The following is a 26,407-nucleotide window of genomic DNA, read 5'->3' as shown; positions in this document are numbered from 1 at the left end:
CGAGCAGTAAGAAGGCAAAACCAACCTGTTTGTCTAAGCCTGAGCTCAGTACCTCATGGTCTCACTGGGTGGCTGCTGGGGCTTTGGAAGATGATGCTGCGTGCAGTTGTTCCTTCTCCCCATGCCATGTGCCATCTCACAGGCTTCTGCCACCCACAAACTGAAAGCATGCAGGCTCCTTCAGTCTCTTGGTGTGTGATCTGGTCTAGACCTCTCAGCTCTCTCAATCTGCTCTCTTTCTTTTCCAGCTCTCCAACCCTTTCAGCTCTTTCTACCATCCTGCACGGGGTTTTGGTTTTGGTGACTTCAGGATGTGAAGCTGGCATCCCACCCTGGTTACAGAGCAGCAGTAGCTAAAGCAAAGTCTGTCAGCCTCTCCTCCCATCACCCAGACACCATCTTCCTCGGTATCATTCAAAGCCACTTCCCCCAGGTAATCACAGTTAAATCCAGCACAAAGAGGACTCTTTTCCTTTTCAGCTGCAATAACCAAGTGTTATCTGCTCTGCATTCCACCAGTCCCAAGTCTAAGGTCTGAAAACTGCTATAGGAAAAGATGGGGGAGAATAAAGCTGCTGACAATTGCTCTTTGCTGTTTCCTGGCTCCCAATTTCACATGAACACGGTGGTCAAAGTCAGTCCGTGGCTGAAGGCAGGTGGAAGCAAACCCTATGAAGTGTCCCGGTACCAGCCTTGCACTCGGGTTGCACTGTTCCTTCAGTGCACTGCTCCCGCGTACGCAGTGTTCCAACCCCAGGGTCTCACTCACTGACCCCAGGGGCAGAAGAGGCTGTCTCTGAGTGCAACAAGCCCCACCTCCAGCACAGCCTGGATCTCTGTTAGAGCAGCCAAAAGGAAGAGCCAGTGGGGAACATTTCTATTCTTAGCTTGGCCACAGGCTTCTCACGTAGCTCGTTCTTACATCCCTACCAGTAAAACAAGGTAGGTGATGGGGTTTACTCACGCAGCCCATGGTCAGAGCTTTCATTGGTATCTTTGGAAACAGAGCTCAAGAAAGAACGGACCAAAGGCTCTGGATTTCACATGGAAACCGTGAGACAATTACTAACAGTTCTTGGAAAAAGGGAAGAGCAGAGGGAACAGCTTTGACAACTGTGCACAATTTTAAATCCAGTGCTTTAATAACCGGGCCTAACAAGATCCCAAAGGAAAACTCCAGCCACGAATAAGGATGTGTTGAAGGGAATCTGCACTCTGCATCAGAATTAAGTGTGAGTTGTGGTGAACCTTGGACACATTCAGACCCTCCAAGCCTTCCTAGTGGTAATACTTGCACTGCTCAGGTGGTGGGTTTGGGATAGGGTTTTGTTTGGGATTTCCCCCCCCCATTTCTGGGTTTTCCTCCGAAGGGCAATGAAAGGAACTGCACCCCCCCCCCCCCCCCCCCCCCAACATCAGCCCGAAAACAGCGAGCAGTGGCACAACCCGACTCGGAAAAGCCAAACTAAGGAAACGTGAATTCAAAGCAGCGTGACTCTGGGATACAACTGTGGCTACGTATTTAGTGCTCAGTGCTCAGAACAGATGAAGACAACCCCATGCACTGCTGAGTTATGTGACAAGTGTTGGTGCCTGCTTCCACCCCCAACAACATCCACACTGCAATAACTGCATCATGAGAATGAACCCATTCCGCAGCAACAGGAGGACCTTGCTCTGAAAACTCATTAGCACCCTTAAAGGGAGAGAGATTTTCCCCTGGGAAAGGCTGCTTTTGGGCACTGTTAGTGGTGCACCCGGTGTAGCCATACCTTGAACACTGTCACGGGTAGCAGGTGCAGCTATCTCCACCTTATAAATGAGTACCTCACTGCAGCACATAGGTATATTCCCACAGCAGAAGGTGCTGCAGGGAGAAGCACAGTGCAGACTGCCAGGGGCAAAACCAGGGACTCTTTCCTTGTCCAAATGTGTAGCCTTTCTTCTCTGTTTCTGCACCGTTTTCACCCACCATACCTCCCCCCAGCACACACCTTCCTCCTTGTACGTGTGCCACAGGCTGAGGAGAGCAATTCCTCCACACAGTGAATCGAAAGCTCTAGGAACAGCCAGCTTAAAACACAAGAGGTGCAAACCTTGCCAAAACAGATTTGCACAATGTTTTGCCTTAAACATCCAAAATATGTCCTTGGTTAGAGGGGAAAAAGGAGCAAAGGTGAAGTTCAGGCTTGGGGATTAAAGTACCTTGTGTAGCTGGCCTGAGGGCTTTTCGGAAACAACACCCTTCCAACATCCTCTAGGGCCCTTCCACTTGCGGATGTTTGGCAGCGTCGGCTGGTTCAGCTCCGCACAAAACTGGAGAGAGGAAAGGGAAAAGGGAAAAAATGAAAGAGATCAGCTTTGTAGGGCTTGGAAACAAACCTGCAAAACAAGGCACGGTAAGACATGGACAGGCTGTGCTCCCGGCCCTCCCTGAAGGCTGTGGGACACAGCGCAGGATGACCCACCCCCATGGGCATGACTTGGAAATAAATAGCAATGACAACAGCTCAGTGCAAGTGGTGCAAATGGAACGGTTTTCCCTCAGACCCTTTCTCATTCCTCTCCAAAGCTGCTTGCTTGGCTGGAAAGAGGTTTCCTCTGTGCCACCTCCAGAGATGCTGCCTGGACCGTATCCCACCCTCAAGGGGCTTCACGCATGGGTGCCGAGCTCTCCCCGGGGCAGGAAGCCCCCGTAGCGTGGCTGGCTCCACTCCAGCACTACAAGAGAGGAAGGGTGTTGGCCAAGCTCAATAGCCGGCATTTTGGGTATTTTACAGCAGGGATGGCGCGCTGAGACTCCCTGAGCATGAAGGAATGAGCTCGTACACAGATGCGGCTGACCTCCCGGGAGCGCTCAGTTTCCTGCATGCTGCCGCACAGCCACAGCACTTGGACACCTTTGCGTGTCCAAACACGTGGCTGGAGCTATGGGAGCTGTGTCCTAATGCCCAGCAGGTCAGGGATGCTGTAACTGTGGACACCACGGAAAGCCCCCAGGTCCTTTTGATTGAAGACTGAAGTAATATCCAGAATGTCCCTCCTATTTAACGGAGAAGGATTTTCAAGGCAAACAGTAACCTCCTGTCCACAGTGACTCTTTGCAGTGGTAAAGCCAAACACAGTTCAAAGAGCTACGGTGATAAACTGCACAGATGGGTTTCCTACGTGGGCATCAGCAGAACAGTGGGACAGGTGTTCTCATCTTCATCTTTTGATTCAAAACTGAAATTAAACCCCTGCTCTCTCACCCACTGCCTCGTCTGCAATTGCAGCATCCCAGAGGCTAAAGCTGTAAGTGTTGACTTCTGAGGTACATGCAACCCAGCAACCCCTTCTTGCCTCAGAAGGCTGAAGGTCATTTTGGTCACACACCCAGAGCAAAAATGCCTGGCACACCTTTTAAAAGAGTCTTCTGAAATGCAGAGATTGGCTGGGGCTTCTCATTCAAGATGCCACATTAACATTGAATGCGTTGTGTTGAAGGGACCTTAAAGCCCATCCAGCTCCAACCCCTGCCACAGGCAGGGACCCCTTCCACTAGAGCAGCTTGTTCCAAGCCCCTATGTCCAACCTGGCCTTGAGCACTGCCAGGGATGGGGCAGCCACAGCTTCTCTGGGCACCCTGTGCCAGCACCTCAGCACCCTCATGTTCTTGCTAATATCCAAGCTAAATCTGACCTGTTTCAGCTTCAAGCCATTTCCTCTTGTCCTATCACCCTTGTGAAGAACATACGGTGTCATTGCCCATTGTATGCCATCAGGCAGGAAAAGCTGACATTAGAAATTCAACTGTAACTCAAGGAAAGAGTTTACTTATCCCTGGGTTGCAGCTGCCTCCAAAGTCCAACCAGCACAAGGTATACGTCGGGGCTGAATAAACCCTACAGCACCCGTCACCAGTCTGAACATTCTGTTTCCTCCACAGTGATTTGTTTTTTTAAGGCCTGGATTTAACTTTGCTCAAACAAAAAGCTGACCAAGAAGATGATGCAGTTTGTTCAGACAAAAGCCCCCAGCCTGTCCTTGGCCTGCAGCACCTTGCTTTGGTCTGTGCCCATTCTCCAGAGGGCACGTGGATGTCGAAGCTGTGACAGAGCGCGTGCTCAGGTCACGGCTGTTTGCTGAAGTGAGAAGGGCGTTTCTCAGATCATCTGCCCACCAAACCCAGCGTCAGGCAATATTCTGCTTTCCCCCAGGCAGCAAAAACACACAGACAAGCTCCTAGCCCACACTGGGAAGGAAAGAAATGCCTTTCCTCCTTTGAACAGCTAAGTTAGAGCAACTCCAGCCCTTTCGAGGAGCAGTTCTTCTGGTGGGAAAGGAAAATCAAAATCAGAATCAGAACAACATTATTTTCCCCAAAAAAAATCCTCCTAAGGAAAAAAGTTCCAGTTTTGGCTTTTTCTAGAGCCTTTCTGGCTGCAAATTGTTAACGATTAAGTCACCTGCTTCTTTCAACCCTACACATACAGAGTCAAACCTCACACACACGCCATAATACCAACAGCACCAGGGTTTGGTCACAAGCATGCCCTGCATCACACCTATGCTGCCAGGGTCGCCCTTGCAGCTGGGTGCTGGGTTGTGTGGGATAAGCAGTGCTTCCAGGGAGCAGGAACACGGCAGCACCAGGCTCCAGGCATGCCCCTAGCAAAGACCACGCTGTGCTCTTGAGCAGTCAACCCCCTTGTGCCATGTACTTGCCCACTGCCCCCATTTGGTGTGCCAGGTGCCAACAAGGAACCAGGACAAGTCCTGTTGCCTTTGCTCATCAGCAACACGCCATTCTTCCTAAGGACGGAGGATCCAAAGACGTAATTGCTCTTTGTCCACCCTGGTAAAGAGCCAATGCCTGTTGCTCTGAGCCCCTCCAGAAGCAGAGGTGGGTAAGGAATGAGCTAATGACTTACACTGGAAGAATGGAGGGGCAGTTGGAAGAAACTGGGGAGACATGCATGTGAGGAGGGACTGAGGAGCAGAAAACAAAGAGCCTTGGACTAATCTGGGAGCAGGGAGAGCAACATCTTCTGGGCTGGATACCCTAAGGGAGCTGCACACTCCCTACACACCTCCCTGCCCCCCTAACACACCTTCCTGCCTCCCTAACACACCTCCCTGCCTCCCTAACACACCTCCCTGCCCCCCTAACACACCTCCCTGCCTCCCTAACACACCTCCCTGCCTCCCTAACACACCTCCCTGCCTCCCTAACACACCTCCCTGCCTCCCTAACACACCTTCCTGCCTCCCTAACACACCTACCTGCCCCCCTAACACACCTCCCTGCCTCCCTAACACACCTCCCTGCCTCCCTAACACACCTACCTGCCTCCCTAACACACCTACCTGCCTCCCTAACACACCTACCTGCCCCCCTAACACTGCCCCCCTAACACACCCCCCTGCCTCCTCTAACACACCCCCCTGCCTCCCTAACACACCTTCCTGCCTCCCTAACACACCCCCCTGCCTCCCTAACACACCTCCCTGCCTCCCTAACACACCTCCCTGCCCCCCTAACACACCTCCCTGCCTCCCTAACACACCTACCTGCCTCCCTAACACACCTTCCTGCCCCCCTAACACACCTACCTGCCCCCCTAACACACCTCCCTGCCCCCCTAACACACCTCCCTGCCCCCCTAACACACCTACCTGCCCCCCTAACACACTTACCTGCCCCCCTAACACACCTACCTGCCCCCCTAACACACCTACCTGCCTCCCTAACACACCTTCCTGCCTCCCTAACACACCCCCCTGCCTCCCTAACACACCTCCCTGCCCCCCTAACACACCTCCCTGCCCCCCTAACACACCTACCTGCCCCCCTAAACACACCTACCTGCCCCCCTAACACACCTACCTGCCCCCCTAACACACCTCCCTGCCCCCCTAACACACCTCCCTGCCCCCCTAACACACCTACCTGCCCCCTAACACACTTACCTGCCCCCCTAACACACCTACCTGCCCCCTAACACACCTACCTGCCCCCTAACACACTTACCTGCCCCCTAACACACCTACCTGCCCCCCTAACACACCTACCTGCCTCCCTAAGACACTCCAAGCACTGCCAGCAAGAGCATCCGATTTGTACATTAAGTTAAATCCCCTCCAGTGCAGTAGCTCCCCACTAGGACCCACTGCAGCAGCCCACAAGCTGATCTCCCCTCCTCTTGTTCAGGATGCCCCGGTTAATCTTTGGCTTCTTTTGAGGGTGCTATTTGTGCAGCCAGCCCGGAGCAGGCACTGCAGGGTCATCTTCTCCAGATGATGACACCGTTCCGTGTGGAACACCTCTGCTCATCAAGTGGTCCTCCTTGCACCACCAGCACTGAGGACCACTCTGAGGCAGCGATCTCCCTTGAGGTGAGCATCTTTCGCTCGAAAGAGGGTGTGCTACTCCTAAACCTTGAGGGAAACTAAATGTGCCACAGGAAAACAGCGTCTTGGGGCTTAACCAATTGCACATTTCTAATTAGCCAGTGATTCCTCCTTGGAGGATGCTCTCATTGCAGACCTGGTGTCAGAGCAGAGGCTGTAAGGAGGGTGAGAAGAGAAGGAACAGTGATGCAGAGCTGTCGAGGTGAGCCTGTTATGCACGGTACATCTCGGTGCACTCAAAGCAGCTAACTGCCTCTTTTGGTTAATTACCACAACAGCTTTCAGGCCAAACGTAAAGGTAAACAGCAACTCACTTCATCAAGGCAAAGGTGATTTTGGTTCCTCTTAACCAAGGAGAAAGAGCACAAGAGAATGAATATTCCACTTCCAGGTGTCACATCTACACAGGTCCTTTACCTTTGACACTAGAGGGAGCAGCTTTAGTGGATACGGGAGGCGGAGATGGAACTTCCTTCAATTCCTCACCATTGCAGCTATGTTCAGGCGTCATATTAGTAAAGATTTGACACCGTCATGGTGAAAGAGCCTTGGGGTTTGAGTGTGAGAGCTGGAAATAGCTGAAAAGGAGACCCCGACCAAGGCAATGTTAACCTATGAGGTCAGAATTCACTACCTTTTTCAAATTGCAGATCCTGGATGTATCTTGAAGTAAAAATCTGTACCTGAGCATGAGGAATGTAAGTCTGGGCTCACTTTCCTGTCACTTTTGATGGACAATTTATGGACTGCAGGTGTTTCCGATCTGCAGGGATAGGAAACACCAAGTTAAAGGCTTCTCTGAGCTCCAGAACATCTCCTAGTGCCGGACTTGATGCTTTAGGAAAAGGTAAACACAAAAGCTCTATGATATATACCTTGTATATTGTGCAGTGGTGCTTGAGGAGAAGCCCGCCAACGTAACACCCATCCTGAAACATGATTAATTTCTTTCTGATGAAGGCAGAGCAAAATTGACATAAGACCATCTGGCACTGCTCTTTTTTAACCCATCTTTTAATACAAATATGCTTTCTCTGCTTCATCACTGGGTATTCTATAAGCTGAAAACCATGGCCCTGGGATGCCCAGCATGCTTCTACAGCTGACCAACAGAGCATCCGCTTCCCACAGGCAGGAACAACTCAGTGAGGGGACATGGAGGAGCATCAGGCCCTTGGTTACATCTGGATTCTTCTATAACCAAACGTAACAGCAGGGAAGGAAGCGTTATTATGGCTAAAGCATGAAACAGAAACCCAGCACTGGATCCCGTTTCCCACTGATGACAGGGCTGTCCCAGGCCTTCAACACTTGTTTGCCTTTCCCTTAGGTGTATATCCCTTTCCTGTTTGCAGAAGTAGCCAAAACCCCCCCCCACAAGAAATAGATGCATCCGGTAGTGTGGGGGATGCACTCACAAACCCCATTCAGAGGAACCCTATCAATAACATAAGGGAAAACCAGGGTGGGTGGCCCTATGTTAAGATACAACATTTTTCACATGCCCATTCAACTAGTCCCTTCTAGGAAGACTTCATAAAGATTGCATGATATTTATTTCTTGTGCTCTTCAAGTATAGATATTACACAAAGGCAAATAAACCTTCGCAGGCAGATGGGGGTTGGACACACAGATAACTGCGAGTGTTTCCAAAGAACAGCCCCCTTCCAGGGAATCGGGTTCAGTCTCAGCCATTACTATACACTTATGTTGGAAAAGGTTTCCTACTCCTCCCTCTTGTACATAATTCTACAATGAAGTTAGAGCTGAAGAACTAAATATACATATATATATATATATATATATATATTTTATGGGGAGGGTTAGACTGGCTATTAGGAACAATTCCTTCCCCAAAGGGCACTCAGGCACTGGAACAGGCTGCCCAGGGCAGGGCTGCAGTCACCGTCCCTGCAAGTGTTCACACAGCGTGGAGATGAAGCCTCAGTGCCATGGGTTAGTGGTGGCCTTGGCACTGCTGGGACAATGGTTGGACTTGGTGACCTTAAAGGTCTTTTCCAGCCAAGCTGATTCTATGATCTACAGGCACTGTCATCACCTCTATGTGCCTTTACATGCTATGGACATACAAAGCTCATTTGCTGGGAGGACAGGCATGGACATCGGGGTCTCAAGTCCTGGTGCATCTGCAGGCACCTACAGCTTTTTTCAGGGCCCATTTTTTCCTGGAAAATGTGCTGCTTCTGCTCCTTAAAGAGCATCCCCGTAATTCAGACTCACAGGGTTTTCTTCCTCTGAGGATCAGGTGCTCACTCAGCTCCTAAATCACTGCTCCAGGCACCATGTTATGGACCGGAGAGCAAATATTTACCATACTGCAGCCCCGCTGCCTGGCAGCCACACAGTGACCCAAATTCATGGCTTTGCTGCAGAGACCACTTCTAAGCTCAATGCTTTAAAAAGGAAACCTCCGGGACTGAGCTGCTCAGAGGAGGTCGGATGAGGAGGGCTCATTTTTCAAGCCCAACTATACAAAGACTAGAAACTAAATTGTACGAGTCCACTCTGCGTGCATCAAATGGGGGTAATTCTGGCTCTGCAGAGAGGCACCACTGCTCACTTAAGAGCATGAAAGCAAAGCATCAGGGTCTCTGCCATTCAGGCACCCCTGGGGTTATGTAGCAGCCAAATGATGCTTGGCAGGACTGGAAAGGTTTTCAAACTGAAGGCATCATTTCCCACGTCGGGTATCAGCCCCTCCATGAGCTTGGCTGTGTTCCGAACCAGCCCATGGATGTGACTCCAGCAAGGCACATGCCTCTCTCCTGCCATTGCTGTGTTCCTCACCCATTGTACTTCATGAACATGCGGGAAACAATTCTGCTGATAAGCTTAGCATTATCTCAGTTATCAAAAGTGTGTAATGATTTGTTTTCATGCTGTCGTGGTTTAAACCCAGTCAGGTAATTCGTTCGCTCACTTCCCCCCCCTTTCTTGCCCTCCCCCTGCTCTCGGAGGGATGGAGAGGAGAATCGAAAAGAATGCAACTCCCACGGGTTGAGATAAGAACAGTTTAGTAACTAAGGTATAACACAAATCACTACTGCTGCCACCAATGATAATAATGATAAAGGAAATAACAAGGGAACAGAATACAACACCTCACCACCCACTGACCGATAACTCGCCCCCCAAGCCCGACCAAGCTCCGACCGATACCTCCTCCAACCCTGCAGTCCCCCAGCCCTTCCGGCTAACTCCCAGTTACATCCTGGGCATGACGTGCTGTGGTATGGAATACCTCTTTGGTCAGTTTGGGTCAGGTCCTGTCTCTGCTTCCTCCCGGCTTCCCCTCCTCCCTGGCAGAGCATGAGGCTCACAAAGTCCTTGGCCAAACCAAAACATCGCTATCAGCTCTGTTCCCAAGCTGAAAGTCAAAACACAGCACTGCACCAGCTACCAAGAAGGAGAAAAATGACTGCTACTGCTGAACCCAGGACACATGCACAAACCTGGCTGAAGCAATTCAGAGGAGGGGCTCTAAGCCAGGCTTTACAGGGTCAGCTGGGGGGTGGCAGGAGCGTAATTCTGCGCTTCCAAGTTATTTGCTTTCCTTTTTAAGTACTTATGTTGGAAAAGTTTAGCAGCGAGTTCCTACACTGCCCTCCCAGATGAATTACAGCTCAGCACAGACACCCAACTGCTTAATTCTTTGTAACAGCTAAGAGGAAATTACTTGATCCTTGAATATATGATGAGAAAAAGCCAGATTGTAGCCCACAAAACCAGTTCTTTGCTTGCCTGCAATCACGGTGTTCCCGGGACAGCAATGCAGATCATGTTCTCCCACCTCCATCCTAAATAAAGTGATTATTTCTATAAACAACGTCTTTTTATAGATCTTCAAGAGGAAGACATTGAAACCTTTGGTGCAAAGCAGCAGAACAACAACTGGAAGAGGCAGCACAATAACCCTCCTCGTTCTCCAGCACTTAAGTGCTGGAGCCACTACTGAGGAATTACGGGATGCTCAAGTACCTATTGTCTAAACAGGATATGTAACATCTTTCAGCCAGTTTGCCATTTAATGGGAAGCTGCCTTCACAGATGCTTGGTGGAAATCTGTACTGCCCTTTCCCTATGGAAGAGATCACCTGTATTTGCTATCCTCCATATAGGGGAAGTTTTGTGGGGTTTTAATTTCTCATGTTTCTAGCCACAGGCTGAGCTTTTTCCTGGACTTCATGAGACAGAATAATACTGCAGAAGACATTTCCTGACTACTTCTTTTCCTACTCTTGAGGGTTTTTTTAAACATGATACAGGAATTCAGGCTTAAGAGGATGACCACAGTCTGTGCAATGTATTCTTGAAGCCTTTTCAAGAGGATGTTTTCTTCTGCATAAGTAAGCAGTACAATCATTAACAGCAATAATGGCACGCTAAGGGACCTGGTGTGCTGTAGAGAAGGAGAAGAAGCAGCCCTCATGACTATGGGGCCATCTTTTTCATGAAGCTGCTTTTATGAGAAACGAGCAGTTGAGCTCAAACGCTTTTGTCACATTCATAAACCAGTCTGCTCAACCGGCTAGCTGCGCCGAAACCAGAGCCACCCTGGGACTCAACCATTTACTTGCTCCTGTGTTGGAAAGAAAATGTCCTTCCCTGTGAGGGTGCTGAGGCGCTGGCACAGGGTGCCCAGAGAAGCTGTGGCTGCCCCATCCCTGGCAGTGCTCAAGGGCAGGTTGGACACAGGGGCTTGGAGCAAGCTGCTCCAGTGGAAGGGGTCCCTGCACGTGGCAGGGGTTGGAGCTGGAGGAGCTTTAAGGTCCATTCCAGCCCACACCAGGCCGGGATTTATAATTCTGCCAGCAGAAATACCCCTCTCTGGGAATACGTGTGCGTGCTTAGGGAAGGTATCACTGAGATGAGTAGGACAATGCAGCAACCGCTGCAATCAGTGGCTTGCTGGGAACCCCTCTGATTTTTCACTTCATTTTTGTTTATTCCCTGGGGTGATTCCTTCCTCATGAAACCTGAAACTCAGGAATCGATTTCTGCGGCAGGGTGTAAAACCAAACCACCGCGAGCACAGCCTTCCTCACCCAGTAACTACACACAGGGAAAATCAGTTTATCAGAGCCTAGCCTTTAATATGGAAAGCAAACAGAAAACCATCCTACGAAACGTGAGACCTGAAAGCGCTGAGAAATAGTTTCTGGTGCACCATTAAACATACCCCAAACAATAAAAAACCAGCCACCCAGGGAGCTACATTGATTTGCCATGATCTCAGTCTCCTTACATGCACATTGCCTTTGCTCGGAGGAAAGAGGAGGTGAAAGAAAGCGTACTAATACAAAAGAAGAACAGAGAGGGAACAGGGAACCCACAGTTTTGGCTGTTACTAATCGAGGAAAGCTGCTTAAGCACATAACATAACAGGGTCTCTCTCCATTCCCAGGATAGAAATGCACTTATTTCCAGAGCTGTAAGCAAGTGAGTTGGGTATTTTACTTAAAAGCTTGTGCCCTTCTGGCATATACCTGGTGGTAAAGACTTAAAGGACTGTCCCGATGTGCAGGATGAGAAGGAATAAAAGCAGGATGTTAAGAACTGGCGTGACACAAGGAAAAGGCACAGCCCTCATTACTACAAGGCCACAGTTTGGCCACCTTGACAGAGACTTCCAACAGAAATAGTTATTCACTGGCCATTCTACTTCCATTCGTTTCTTTCCCTCTGTTACCGTTTTCCCCAGCTGATTTTCATCTCTGCTCAGAGCAAACATTCTTTCCCATGGTAAGAACACAAAAACAAGGAAGAGAAAAATATATAATATGACTCACAACCACTGCCAGCCTCAAATATTTATTCTTCCTTCAGGCATTGATTATGCCACCATACAGAACACTGTGCCACCTTCTGCAGAGTCACTTAAATCTGTCTCACATCCCATTCCATTCATTTCTGGGGGTGGATGCTTATTATTAGGAGAATCTCCTCAGTTTCTGGCACTAGGACATGTTATTTCACCTTTTATAAAAACACCTCATACACTTTTTATACTCTTTTTCACATCTCTAAATGTAAATTTAAAGAGCCCAATCTGACACTGATTCCTTTCTCGAATAGCACATTCTTTATTTATAGGTTAGCATAAGTAATAGATGGTTTTTGCCTCCATTCACTAGCACACTCTCCACAGAGCCTACGGGACTGTCCTCCAACCCTGACCAAGGCTCTGCTCTAACAGATGCAATGGATTCTGGTTCCCCAGAGAGAACATATGTATCACTTAATCCATATAAGCTACCAAAAATTATTTGGGCTGAAATTAAAACACTCTCACAGCTGTGTTAATCCACTAAAAAGTTAAAAATCAACCAAACTACAAAACACCCTTGCCCAAAACTGCTGACTATCCAAAACTGGTCCTGTTCTATGAACTCGCTTTGTCCTCTGCCATCTTAGATTCATTGAATGGTTAGGGTTGGAAAGGACCCTAAAGCCCATCTAGTTCAAGCCCCCCTGCCATGGGCAGGGACAGCTCACACTAAACCCTGTCACCCAAGGCTCTGTCCAACCTGGCCCTGTGCCTCACCACCCTAACAGGAAAGAATTTCCTCCTTATATCCAATCTAAACTTCCCCTGTTTCAGTTTTAACCCGTTACCCCTTGTCCTATCCCTTCCCTATTCTTCCTTCAGGAGACACTGATGGTAGCTCCCATGCCAATGCCTGCTTATATACAAGGAATAACATTTGCCTGCAAGGGCAGCATTGACTTGTGACCAGCCACTTGGTGCTTTCACCAAGGAAATGGTGACGGGCCAGACAAATGCCCTGCGGTGACCAGCTGCTCCATGTCAAGGCACGGTACAGCTCACGTCCAACTGCCCTAGCAAGTGCACGCACAAACATATTTATATCCACACAAATATATTTATACCCACACGAGCAAGAAGCGACGTGCCTATGCTTACCCCTGAAATGGAGAGCACAGCCTCTTCCAAACACCAAAAAGGGATAACCTGTCACAAATAAACATCCCGCTCTGCTCCGAGAGGGATTTTAGACAGAACAGAGATTACAATGGGCTTAATCACGATTAAACACTGATCTGGCTCGACCTACTCAAAAGCAGACCAAAGATAAATAAAAACCTGCAGCAGATGCATTTCATACTGGAAATTCTGGAACCTCGATTGACGTCACACTTTTTATGTTCAGATAATATCTGGAGGAAACAGATCAAGAAAACAAAAGCAAATTCCGAGTTAAAATTCTCTGTGTGCTGTGTGGAAAGAAGGCAGCTACAGCAAAGCATGCACAGGGCAGCTCAGCGTTTCACAGACGTGATTTTGACTGTAGCTGAAGTGGCACTATTAGAGCGATGCCACTAGATAGGATCAAGTATTCCCTTTTGTCCTCATCTCCTGGGTCTTACCCTGTAAAAGTAGGCAACATTAGTCACTGCATTTCCCCTCAGACAGAAGCTGCTTCTGATCAGTGACAGGCAGTGATTTTCTTGTACTAAAACAATATCACCTGCTCAGTATCTACTGCAGTTGGGGTTCACTGATTCCTCAGGCATAACATGAAAGTTCTGCCTGATGGGAAGGGGTTGCCTCTAGTGCGCATCTCTCAAATACAGACATCTGTCTTTCCTATGGGTGAGAAAACCCAGGAAACAGATTCCACATCACAGGAGACAACTCCAGCCATTAGTACTGCTGAGGGAGGTGGGAAAAGTAAAGCAATGAGCACAGATCATAGGAACTGCTTGCTTACAGCGCTAAGTTTTCCATTTCATTCAACAGGGCAAGGATATCCTCTTTGAAGAGACAGAAATACCTTTTCAAATGAGGGGGGAATCTATGTGGAGGAGAAAGCTGACCAGAGGTCTCCCATTCTATCATTTCAGCTCTTCATGTTCATAAGCCCAATGGGTGACCACATAATGTTTGGCCCACAGACGGGAGATCCCTTCCTGCACTAAGACAGCTAGAGGTTAATCACTACCTCTGCTGCTGCCTAGGGGATGTACCCCGTGCTTCGCAGCTACAGGAACTCTACTTCCAAACACCAGGTGAAAGACTTTCAACCCCTTTTTATTTGTGACTCCAAATCTGAGGGTGACAATCCCCATACAGACAACGTAAGCCTACTGATAATTACTTTGTTCTTCTCACTTGCTTTTCACTGACCTCTTGGACATAGCGTACAGTGCACAAATTTGGCACCACTGGCACAAACAAACCTTGATAGTGAAGCCTATCTTACTTACCCTATTTTTTCAGGCTGCAAGTCATCACCTACTTCAAGAACATCACCCTGAACAAAACCACAATTCTCATCCCAGCTCCTACCACCCTTCAGTCTACCCATTGTATCTCTCATGCCAGTCTAGATCCATCACTTTCAACTTCAAGCAGAATAATCATCACTTTGCAGTTGAATTCCACACTTGCACAAACCACAGATGAGGGTTACACGATTTGCACTTCCCAGATGAGAAGCGACCAAACTGCTGTTGGTGGAATCAAGTGGACAGTCCTTCCTCATCGACAGTAACAGCAGATGCACTTGCTTATTAACACACAAATAGGAAAATCATGGGTTACTGTTGCTTTTACCCCAAAAAAACCTTCTCAAAACAGAAAGCTGTCAGGGGGCTACTAAAGATAAGGCTGTTGCACAGATTACTTAAAATTGTTCAATAACCTACTTCTGAAGGAGAAATGAGTTCAAGAGCCCTGAAACACCTGAAAGGCGCAGGGGGAACACTTGACAGAATGAAAAGAGTATTTTTATATTCATCTTAACTGGGTGGCTCCTCCTGCACATCCTACTGGCATCAAGCACCAATGCCAACAAACATTTTGGCATACCTGTTGCCTATGGAAAAGGACTAGAGAGTTAACCATCAGAACAGCCAACAATGGGAAATGTCTGGTGAGGCGGTGCAGTCTGTTGCTTGCACAGTTTTTTTTTTAAGCTATATAGACAGCATGCTCCTCTGGAGAATTAGTTTGTTCCCCTTCCCAAAACAGGTGCAATCAACACTTGCCAAGGAGAATTCTTCATCTGCAAGTAAGGACTTCCCAAACCTAGAAATAGCACGTAGACCGAGTAAAATACTGGAAAACACCCTGGGGTGAGAGTTCCTGGGGAGCTCTCCCAGAGCTCCGCCTCTTCCCCAGGAAGAATCAATCCGGCAGTTAATATTAAAATATTACTATTTAATAACATTCCGTTTATTTCCCTGCAATACAATGCAGGGAAATAATGATTTACAAATGCAAAGCTCAGCGTGTGCCCTCAAAACCTGACTCTGCAAGCAGGCAGGACACGGGATTTTGTTCTTGTCTGCTTCCCCTAACCCCCTCCTGTATTTAAAACCTAAAGACAGCAAATTTATCTGAACTTACATAATGCCACCCTGGTATTTTCCAGAGGGCTAATCTGGCCTTTTACATTCTTTAAGCCTGGCATTGTATGAAAGCAGATATCAAATATTCAGAGAGCTCAGTTTAGAAAGATCCCTTTCCTGAGGCTGAGCTTTTCGGAAGACCTTCCTGCAGAGCCCCAGGCAATGCCTCAATCAGCCATTCCCACTAGGCTAAGGGCACTCACCCTTCCCAAGTATGTGTTAGGAGGCGCTGGGCCCCACAGAGAGGTGAGAATTGGACAGAGTGTGAGGTGCCAGAGACACGGACTGCTGTGAGCAGTGAGCAGTGACAATGTGTGAATATTAACCTGTTTTGCACAACGAGTGGTTGAGAAGCATGCCTTTGCATGCAAGACCTACAGCATCACCTGCCTGGTCATCATCTGTCACTGCCTTTCAACAAAATCCACCCCTCTGGGTCAAAATCAGAGCTCACGAAAGCCAGTGAAGAGATGCCCCTCTTGAACTAACAGGGTTGTACATGGGGTCTCTGTGAAACACCAACCCAGCCAAGGCTGAAGCACCCACGGCTGCTGCATTTCATCATACGCAGTATTTCTAGAGCTCCTAGCAGATGCAGCCTTACCCCAGTGCTGCAGGACCTTCTCCTTCACACAGGCAGGATGTGCACAAGGCAGGAGAAGGTTTCCTTCCTTCCTTGCCATGTCACTCACAGAGGCTCCCTGTGCCAGCGCCAGCTCACTACCTGCCACAAAAGCAGCAGTTTTCCCAGCAGGGCTCTGAGTCCAGGGGTTTTCTTTGAACCCCACCAAGTCTCTTACATTTCCATGCTGCCTCACAGCTGGTTGCTTGGTCTGCTAGATGAAGGTGCAGAAAGTGAAGGGAACCCACCAGTCCCAGCACTTCTGGAAGTGCAGTCCTACTCTCCAAGCCAGGAAAATCATAGACCGCATAGGTTCTTCACGCAGAAGGAAAAGATCTGGTTTGCAACACCGGGCTTCATTTACAAACCCTCCAGCCTTTTGCAGCTGCTGGTTTTGCTGTATCTCTGCAGGTGGGATCTCAGGCTGCTGAGACACCTTGGTTAAGCTAATGGCGCTGGACCAGGGGGATGCACCCCCTGAACAGGACCACATCGCTTGGAGGCAGGAAGCCATCAGCTCCACACAGTTCCTCCCCTCTGTCTCCCCCTCCTCAGCCATGCATAGGCTGTTTACAAACCTCACCATCCCTGGGACAGTGATGGATGGCACATCCCTCAGCTCCCTGGAAGGCTAGGCTTAAAGGCAGGCCTATCCCTGCACAAGACAGACAGGGGGAGAGCTGAAGCTAATAATAAACACCATATACTCAGCTGTTGCTGCTAGGACCAATGTGGAATAGTTGGCTGCTTTGATCTGTTTATCACTAAATTAAACCATATTCTTGCCAAGGCACCTCCTGCCATTCTTCTGAGCTGGATGTTCAAAGGGGACTCCTCAACCACTCACTCTGCTTCAGGCATTCATCTTTGTTGGTTCAAATCATCTACTTAGCTGTTAGCAGGAACTGATTTCAGGAAAGCTAATATGAGCAGGCTGGGGGCACTGCTCACCCCAAGCCCACTGCAGGATCAGAAAACACCAAAAGCACGCCATCAACTTGGCTAAAACAACATCCCTCTGACCTCACATACTACACAGCTAGGTAGACGGTAGACGTCCTATTTTATGCCGCATGATTTTCCTTAAAGCTGGAAGCCCAGCTAAAACAGGGGCTTAAGAGTTTAAATGTATTAGGACAATTAGATACGTTTTAAAATACCTTTTCCAGAGCTTCTCTATCAACCAGCTCCTGTACAGCCAAAAGCTTGATACTGTAACAAAAAACAGAGAAAGAAAAGAATGAATCACTCCATTGCAAGCATTACAGAAACACAAGTAACAGCAGAACTGAAGCTCTCTTTTTATCCTCCCACTTCACAAAGCAGCCTGTAGAAGCAGCAAACAAGATTTTCTGGTTTCCAACTTAAAAGCATGCCTGAATTCACCTTACAGAGGAAGTGCATTAATCATTACATTTTCAATGCCTTAAATGAACAATTAAGGATCTTCTGAATGATAAACACAAGGGAAGACTCTCAACATTTCTACTGGGTTTAGTCAGCTTTGTTCTTCAGTACCAACAGGTTTCTCTGGGTCCCACAACAGGTTCAAGGAGGCGATCTTGCCCCTCTGCGCAGCACTGGTGAGGCCACATCACACCTCCCCATCCCTGGGCACTCACAGCAGTTACCTTAGCCAGGGAGTAGAAGGGAACAGCAACACATCCACCTATGGAGCCAGGCATCTACTTTAAGATGACACAGTTGATGTTCAGCCCACCTAAGTTTTAGCTCTTCACAGCTTCGGTGCCTACTTCAAGCTTTAGATTGACTATATGGTTAATGAAATGAGAGAGGAACTTCAGTTCCCCGGGGCAGTACATGCCACCCACCAAGTCTGCCAAAGGATATAATTGGCCACGTACTACAAGAAGTTTTATCCCTCTTTCAAAACCTCAGAGCAATGCTGCATAATTCTTGAGCGTCCACTGACATCTTACACATTAATCATGTAAATCCATCCTGTGACAGCAGCTGGCAAAACAGAGCTTTAATCGTGTCCTTCTACCCTGTTACAATGCTTTCCACTACAGGTATTCACAGCCTAAGCCCTAAACACAAATGTGCTTTTACTTTAATGTACTTCTAGTTTTCAGGTGCCTTCAGACCATCATAAAAAGCCAATGAATTATAAAATAGCTCCATACATTTCCAGCCTGTAGAGGCTATTATGACTAAGACAGAGAGGGTGGAGATAGTTCAGAAAACAACAGGATAATCAGGAGAAAGGTATTCCATTAAAGCCCAAGCAGGGGGCACACGATTTTCTGTTCCCATTTGTGCTGCACACAAGCATTCAGCTGAACTGGAAGGTGCATCGAAAAACCCCACATTTTGCCATTCCCTCCTGCAAGCTATACAGCAAGGGGTTTGTTATACAAACTGCTTTTGTCTTTCTCCTTTTGAAACCAGAAACTTTTTGATCACTTGGTCATGAAAAGGCAGAATTTATCAACCAAGGCTGCTTCTCCCAGTTGACTGATTTATTTCTAGGACATTAATTGTGGATTATCTGACACTGCAGAAGAAAGAGAGAGCCTGCTGCAAATGCAGGTACTGTTCTCATTGGAGATCATCTTCTTACAGCACAAACCTACCCTCCTTCCCATTTACACTAGTAAAGCCCCACAAGAACTCCTTCAACCGGCACGTTTCTATTTAAAACAAAGAATACCAAGTTACACAGAAGCAAGCAATAAAACAGGGGGCAGGAATCTTCTTACCTTATCTCGCTGTGTTTACAGGGATGCTGTACTCTTGTTTAGAGGTGAAAAACCCACAGAAAACGTTTACATCCTGCAGAGATACTGCATATGCAAGGCCAGAAGCAAATCCGAATTCAGTGCTGCTATGTGATTTGCAACAACACTGGTTTAACTCTTGGTGAAAAAAAGCCTTCCCTCTACAGTTATCAGTGCACAGAGATCAGTGTCTGCCCAGTGCTTCACTCTTTCAAGTATTTTTTCTGGGTCAAAAGCAATCAGTAAATGCAAATATCAGCTTTCATAGACCCTGCTCCAAGATACTTCTTTCCTTGAAGCAGCATCACAGATGCTCTCTGCCCATTGCATTACAGACCAATACCTGGAAAACTGCTCGACAGCTAGTTATTTACTGCTATTTCTTCCAGCAATTCCAATCAGTGTTAGTATCTGCTACTTTATGCAGTGTTGGCTTAGAAATGCAGCTTCTTTCAAGGCTGCTGCTTTGGGGGCTTTATGCTTTGCAAAGACATCAGGCCACTCATTTATGCACTCCATCAGCAATCCTACAAACTCTGAAAGCAACTCACAACTACGTCTGCTGCTTGCAGCTTGTGTGCTCACCCACCATTTCAAACACACAGGAATACAATCAGTAACTGAGAGGGAAGGAGGATCCCTACTAAAGCAGAAATGCAAGGAGAGCCACCAAAAGCCAGTGCTGAAGCTCAAGACCTTGCTGTCTATGATAGCACACTTCAGTACCCTGTTTATGTGCCCCGGTGTCATTTCTTTCTTCTTCATCTGTGCCATGCAAACAGTACCTCGTGAATGAAGTCATAGAAAAACCTTATTTCCTGAAGAAACCTTTTGGATCCTGGAGCACCTGCTCCACTGCACCAGCCTTAAAGCATAGTGTTGAGAAACCTGCAACGCAAGTAACTACACCAGCTCGATAAAGATGGCCTTGCTGTATCTGAAGCTCTGTTAAAAATACTCCCTGCCTCCATTACTTGCATGATCTATTTAACCAAAGCTATTGCATTTAATAACCTGGCACCTCCGGCACACTCAAAAGACCTGAAAACATGCAGGGCTCAGGGTGAGGGACTCTCCTCCAGCTGTACAAATACACAACCGTGATGTGCTGTCAAGGAAACACGACTCCCTCCTTCCTTGGCCAGGGGTGACCCACAGCATTCTCCTCTGAGGGAATTCCTTTTGGTTTCCAGAAGACTAGTCACAGTGCTAAGCAAATGCCTATAGCTAAAGCACATTTCTGTTCCTTGGGGCAGCATCGCAATCCTTCCCTCAAGGTCTTCTTACTTAAAAACACATAGCCTTGGGTTCCTCTCTCTAATCCCACATACCCAGGAATAATGTGAGCCTTTTTAGCAGCCTTTTGCACTACAAACTTGCCAATAGGTCCCTTGCTGGTTGGTGCATTCCTATTCGCCGTGAGCCACAGTTTGATTTGCATTGAGCTTCACTTCCCAGCTCGAGTTCACACTGCCCATAAAACCCCATCTGCTCTTGAAACGGGGATGTCAGGGACTTCCTAAGAAACAACTCAGGGTCCTCTGCCTGCAATCCAATGCAGCTGTGGCTCTGCAGCAAGCCAGATGGCATAGACACAAACTACCATGCAAGTCAGATGCAAGAACCATTCATGCAGAATGCACTTGAGGAAGAGAAGCTGCTTCCTCCAAAACCCCTTTGAAGGGTGCCCCAGCATAGGGGTAGAGGAGAACCAGAATTACAGCCAGCTTCTGGACCACCCCTGCACAGCATTAGAATTGCAACCATTGGGGACATAGGTCACTTGGCTGTCAGCACTAAAGGAGAAGGTCTCCAGACTTCAGTGACCTGCCTCTGCTGAGCTGACCCCAGAGAGGAGCTGAGGCTCCCATTCAGCGCAGAATGGGAATTCTGAGAAAAAGGGGATGACAAGTGAGGAAAATGTGAAGCAATAAGTTCAGTGATCAGCACCAGTGAAGCACTGAAGCATCATGATGGCATCCTACAGAAGCTGCTAGGCACCAGGATGCAGGGGGGCTGCAAAAGCAGCGCACAAGATCCCAGCTGGAAGCTGGCAGGCCCACTGCCTGCATCTTGGCTCTCTGTGCCTCCTTAGCCTGCAGAGAGCTGGGGCACAGGGAGCCTCCAGGCACGCCAGAACAGCCACATTTGCTGCCACTTCACTTATACATCCTGGCACACGAAGAGCAGAGCTCCTCGGGCAGCCAGCACCGCCCGTCTCCCATGGATCGGTGCAGCACATCATCTCCAGCCCAGGTTTGTCACCCAGCAGCAATGTGAACTGAGGGCTGGCCTCAATTTGCTTTGCAAGCTCATACATCTTTGCCTGGGGCCTGAGGTTTTTCCAAAACCCTCATGCTTTCTGTGAGTCAGCGCACGAGCCTGACTGAAGTTAACAACATCAAGAAATGCCATTTGACTTCTCTTAGCTTTCTGGCTCCTTATTCAGCAGACAGCTGTGCCGAATCATGCTCCAGCTCGGCTCACAGACACGATCATAAATAGCCTGTATAAAAACCACTCAACCCCAAACTGCTGTTCTGAGCATCATTAAATCATTCCCCTCCTCCTTCCCTTTCAGTCCATAAACTTTTCCCTTTGCTCTTGAGATGAGATATCATAACGATGTTGTGGTCCATGGTGAACATTTTACAGATGACTTACATACCCAAAGAGAAGAGCACGGATGCACACAACAGAAGTGCTTGATGACAGACTTACGTTTGGGTTAGTTAACAAAAAGAACAGTACAAAACCCCCTGGGTCATTGAATTTGAGTTCTAAAATGGTATTTGTGTATCTGCATAAACTGGCCTCACTCCTGAATCAGTTCTGCTCTAAGAGATGGGTATGAAACATGAGAGCTGGAAAACAAAACGCAGCTGAGCCGTGCTGACCACCCTTGGTACCTGGGAGGGAGCCCTCCCCATCAGCTGCCTGCTCTCCCCATCCCTGACCTCAGTCCCCAGCTCTCCTCCCAAACAGCATGCTCTGTTTCCTCACCATTCACATCCCAGCCCTGTTCTTCCTTTGGTGGTTGGTGAGTTAACAATAAGGATGGGGAAGTGACCGTCGCAGGGTTTGTGCAGCCTTTACAGTGAAGGAGCAACATTTAAAGTCGTTCATCAATGCATGGACTGGGAAAAAACAGCTCATTTCTGCTGGCATATCCCACTTTAAAAGGTGTCCTTCCCCCCGGACCCTGTTTACTCAAACCCCAGTAAAACCAAAAGGAGACAGAAGAAGGAATAAAAACATGTTTAATGACTTTCAGCCCCATAAACTTCCTCCATCAGCCCCTACGAAGTCTGGCAAGGAAATAAAACCGGTTTCTCCTTTTCCACTAAAAGCATTTGCATCTTCTCAATCACCCCTTAAAGGAAAGGGAAAAACCCTGTCTGCTGCCACATCTTAACAGCTGCTGGAAGACATCAGATTGCTTATGAAGTAAACTGATGGGCCTGGGTAGGAATACCATGCCATCTAAAGTCCCAGCTTTGGGACTGGCTGCCAGCTAATGACACCATAAAATGATCTGGGAGAGTCGCAGGAGAAAATACATCTACAGTAACTAGAAAGCAGAATAAAAACAGGGAGATGGATTTCCTTTAGAGAAAAAATTAGATATCTATTTACCTTATTTATATCTATATTATCATATCATGTGTATTTAAAGACATTATATATTCATATTATATGTTAAATAGCTATTATAAATTTTATATATAGTTTGATGAACATAATCTTGATAGAAACGATACATACATAGATACATATATGTAAATCTATTTAGAGCTAATTTTTGCAGTCCGGATGTGTTCTTTGCTGTCTAGTCATCATTGATTTGCCTGCAGAATGGTTTGAAACCCAAAAGCAGATCAAGGCACTGTAGCTGAAAGGGAACCAGGAGTAAATGGAAGGAGCAGAGAAGCTGAAATCCATCAAGCAAATTGGTATACAAACACTGTTCCCCCAGTGTTTGCATCCGTGGATACTATTACATTGTGTGAGTGACTGGAGTATTTGTCATGGGGAGAAAGGAAATTGTAATGGAACTAAAAGGGGGAAAACATGCATTATTGATGGTTACTACTGAGCTTGGGGGGGATAACAGCATCACCCAACCTAACAGGCAGGAGGCAACTGAAACAGTTCACTCCTTTCTTTTCCCATTTGAGCGGTTCCCTGGGTCCAGGGATGCTCTTTCACTCCTCTCCAACACGCAGCTCTCTCCTTGCTGTTCTCTTTCCTACACCTGCAGCAAAGCCATCACTTTGCAGGACCTATAAACTTAGCATTGAGGGGCTGATTTACGTCCACATGATGCTGTGGTTTCAGCACAGGTATACCACTGCAGGGAAGGAACGATGATGCATAAACCCTGGACACTGTGTGTTCCCAATGCACAGTGCAAAACCAAAAAGGGAGGTTGCAAGAACTTCTTCCTAGCACTCTGGAAGGAAGGAAGACATGCTCACAAAATGACCCAACCCACAAGTGGCAACAGAAAGCGTGAGAGTCCCCATGTTATATTTGAGACCTGGAAGCCTTCTTGACCTCCTCCTTGGGAACACTCATTCCAAGCTCTTTCCAAAGGGATGAAATCCATGCTGCTGTGCATACAGGCAGGTCATGCACAGTGAAATTAAGAGGGGAACTGCTCAAAACTCCCAGACACTCCGTGACGCTAAGGAAACATCATCTTTTTCTTGTCCATCTACACAGAAAAGGTGTCTCCTGAGTGGTGAGGCACTGATGCTCAGCAGGGCACTGATGCTAATTCTGGGGGGGGTCCATCATAGAGAGGATTAAGAGCAGCAGGGAAGCATCCTATTTACTTTCTCCTCCACATACAGGATCATGTCTCAAAGCCTAATTCTTTTTTCAGCTAAGGGGAAGGAGGCAGGGCATCATCTGCTTGTTTCCACCTGTACAAAGTCTCCCTTTCCAAAAATTCCCCTCAAACTTTTAAATCAGAGGAAGTCACAAAAGAGGCATCCTTTTGGGTGCATGCAGTGAGTGCACGCATAAACTGTCTTATTCATTATGCTCATAAAGTTCTGCTAACCCATCTCCATCTGCGGTGCAGAGTACTGAAAACATAAGCCCTGAGCTAGATGCACTTTTTAGAAACACTTTGCTAAATTACAGACCTTCCTATGGCCTTTTCTCTTGCTGTCCTCTTGTTAGTCCTACCTATTCTTCTCCAGCGCTGTCCCTGCACGCTGGTGCAATGCTAAGAGGGGCAGCAGTTAGAGAAGTCATGGAACATTTCCAAGGTCCTCAGAGGAGATGTTGGTTATTAAGGACTGGGATACATTGCACTTGATTGAACAGAACCAAAGCCGATTCCTGAGGGGCAAAGGTTAATTAGGGAAATGGCTCAAAGGATCAGTCTGTTCCAAGGCATTATTTGTTGATTTTTTTTTGGTTTTAGAAGGGTTTAAAATAGACGGGGCAGTTGAAAATAACCCCCAAATTCCCAAACTCATGAGATGAAACCACAGAAGGACTGAGGCTGCCAGTAACGTAACGATTAGCCCAGAAAGCCAACAATGTCCTGGGCTGCATCCAAAGGAGCGTGACCAGCAGGTCGAAGGAGGTGATCCTGCCCCTCTGCTCTGCTCTTGTGAGACCTCACTTGCAGTACTGTGTGCAGTTCTGGTGTCCTCAACATAAAAAGGACATGGAACTGTTGCAACAAGTCCAGAGGAGGCCACGAGGATGATCAGGGACTGGAGCACCTCCTCTATGGAGACAGGCTGAGAAAGTTGGGGCTGTTCAGCCTGGAGAAGAGAAGCTGCGTGGAGACCTCATAGCAGCCTTCCAGTATCTGAAGGGGGGCTATAGGGATGCTGGGGAGGGACTCTTCATGAGGGACTGTAGTGACAGGACAAGGGGTAACGGGTTCAAACTTAAACAGGGGAAGTTTAGATTGGATCTAAGGAGGAAATTCTTTCCTGTTAGGGTGGTGAGGCACTGGAATGGGTTGCCCAGGGAGGTTGTGAATGCTCCATCCCCGACCGTGTTCAAGGCCAGGTTGGACAGAGCCTTGGGTGACATGGTTTAGTGTGAGGTGCCCCTGCCCATGGCAGGGGGGTTGGAACAGGATGATCTTAAGGTCCCTTCCAACCCTAACTATTCTATGATTCTATGATTACAGAGCAGTAGCTAATGAATAAAGCAGCAGCAAATCAAATACCTCCATTAAATTACATTGAAAGCAGCAATCTTGCCTGCATATATCTACTAATGGGGACTAGGTACAGGCAGTGGCAAAATGCAGATTAACTTCCACCATCATTCAGACCTCAGGGTGACAATCCAGGAGGCTTCTCTGTCACTACTTCCACTTACTCCTCCACTGGTTACTCCGGTGCCAAACACTTCACTACACAATAATTCAGGCAGCAGAATGGAATACTGCTGCAAGTGCAGGGGGAACAGTCTGATGACAGTTACATTTACTCACAAAAAACACACAAGTTGTTTCAGCTCACTCCCGACACACAGCAAACCAAAACCAGTTGCCTGTGTTAAAAAAGGGGGGCAGCTGGCTTTTAGTTTAATTTATAACATGGCAAAATCTATTTTCCTTCTTCCATATTGCATTTTTTACTATATTTCTTCCTTACTCGTAACATCTCCCTTCGGACCAGCTCACCTTGTGTCCAGTGGCTCTGAAATGAGGGGAAATGCTGTGTAACATTCACAGCCTTTGGATTAGTTTTTATTCATTTTTTAACTCTTCAGAGGACGCCTGTTTCCTTGTAACTCTGCAGGGAGAGGGAGGCCCACAGAGAGTGCTGTGTCTGCAGCAACATTGATTTCTTCTGACTCATTAAAACTGGACATGGGCAAGTTATTTAACTGGCACTGCATTATTCAAATCTGTCCAACGAGGGAGGAGACCGAGGCGGAAACCAGAAACTGTAGAAGCTCCTAAAACCCAAAAGGTGACAGAGCTTCCAAACACAGGCATTGCGGTACAGTGCCAGTGGTCTCTGGTATTTGGCTCTTTTTCCAGATTTTCTGAATCATTCCCTGCTGGAGTGGAGCTTCTTAGTTCCAGAAACAGCATCTCCTCCAATCCTACCCAGCCCTACTGCAGCAGTGGAAAAACTGAGCAGTCCTTCCTTAGGTCAGATGGGCATGTTGGGAAAGGCTGCACCACCACGCTATCGTTCTGCCATGAAGAACGCAGCTACCCCAAAGTTATAGGACCTTGGGAGGCAAAGCGATTCATGGGGACTC

At 47.7% G+C, this 26,407-nt stretch overlaps 1 protein-coding gene across 1 annotated transcript in view; it reads right to left on the bottom strand.

The window, feature by feature from the left end:
* The window catches only part of EEPD1 (endonuclease/exonuclease/phosphatase family domain containing 1), a 53,690-nt gene that overhangs the window by 4,816 nt on the left and 22,467 nt on the right, over positions 1 to 26,407 (bottom strand). The window contains exons 2-3 of the mRNA XM_057431509.1: positions 17,573 to 17,624; positions 2,206 to 2,316 (exon numbers count right to left, since the gene is read on the bottom strand). Coding sequence (XP_057287492.1) covers positions 2,206 to 2,316; positions 17,573 to 17,624 — 163 coding nt within the window. The remainder of the gene's footprint in view (positions 1 to 2,205; positions 2,317 to 17,572; positions 17,625 to 26,407) is intronic.

Source organism: Pezoporus wallicus, unplaced genomic scaffold (genome assembly GCF_028554395.1).
Source record: "Pezoporus wallicus isolate ANWC-B61680 ecotype Strahan unplaced genomic scaffold, APGP_CSIRO_Pwel_v1 scaffold_11491, whole genome shotgun sequence".
Classification (NCBI taxonomy): Eukaryota; Metazoa; Chordata; class Aves; order Psittaciformes; family Psittacidae; genus Pezoporus; species Pezoporus wallicus.
This window is presented reverse-complemented; position numbering and strand designations above follow the sequence as displayed.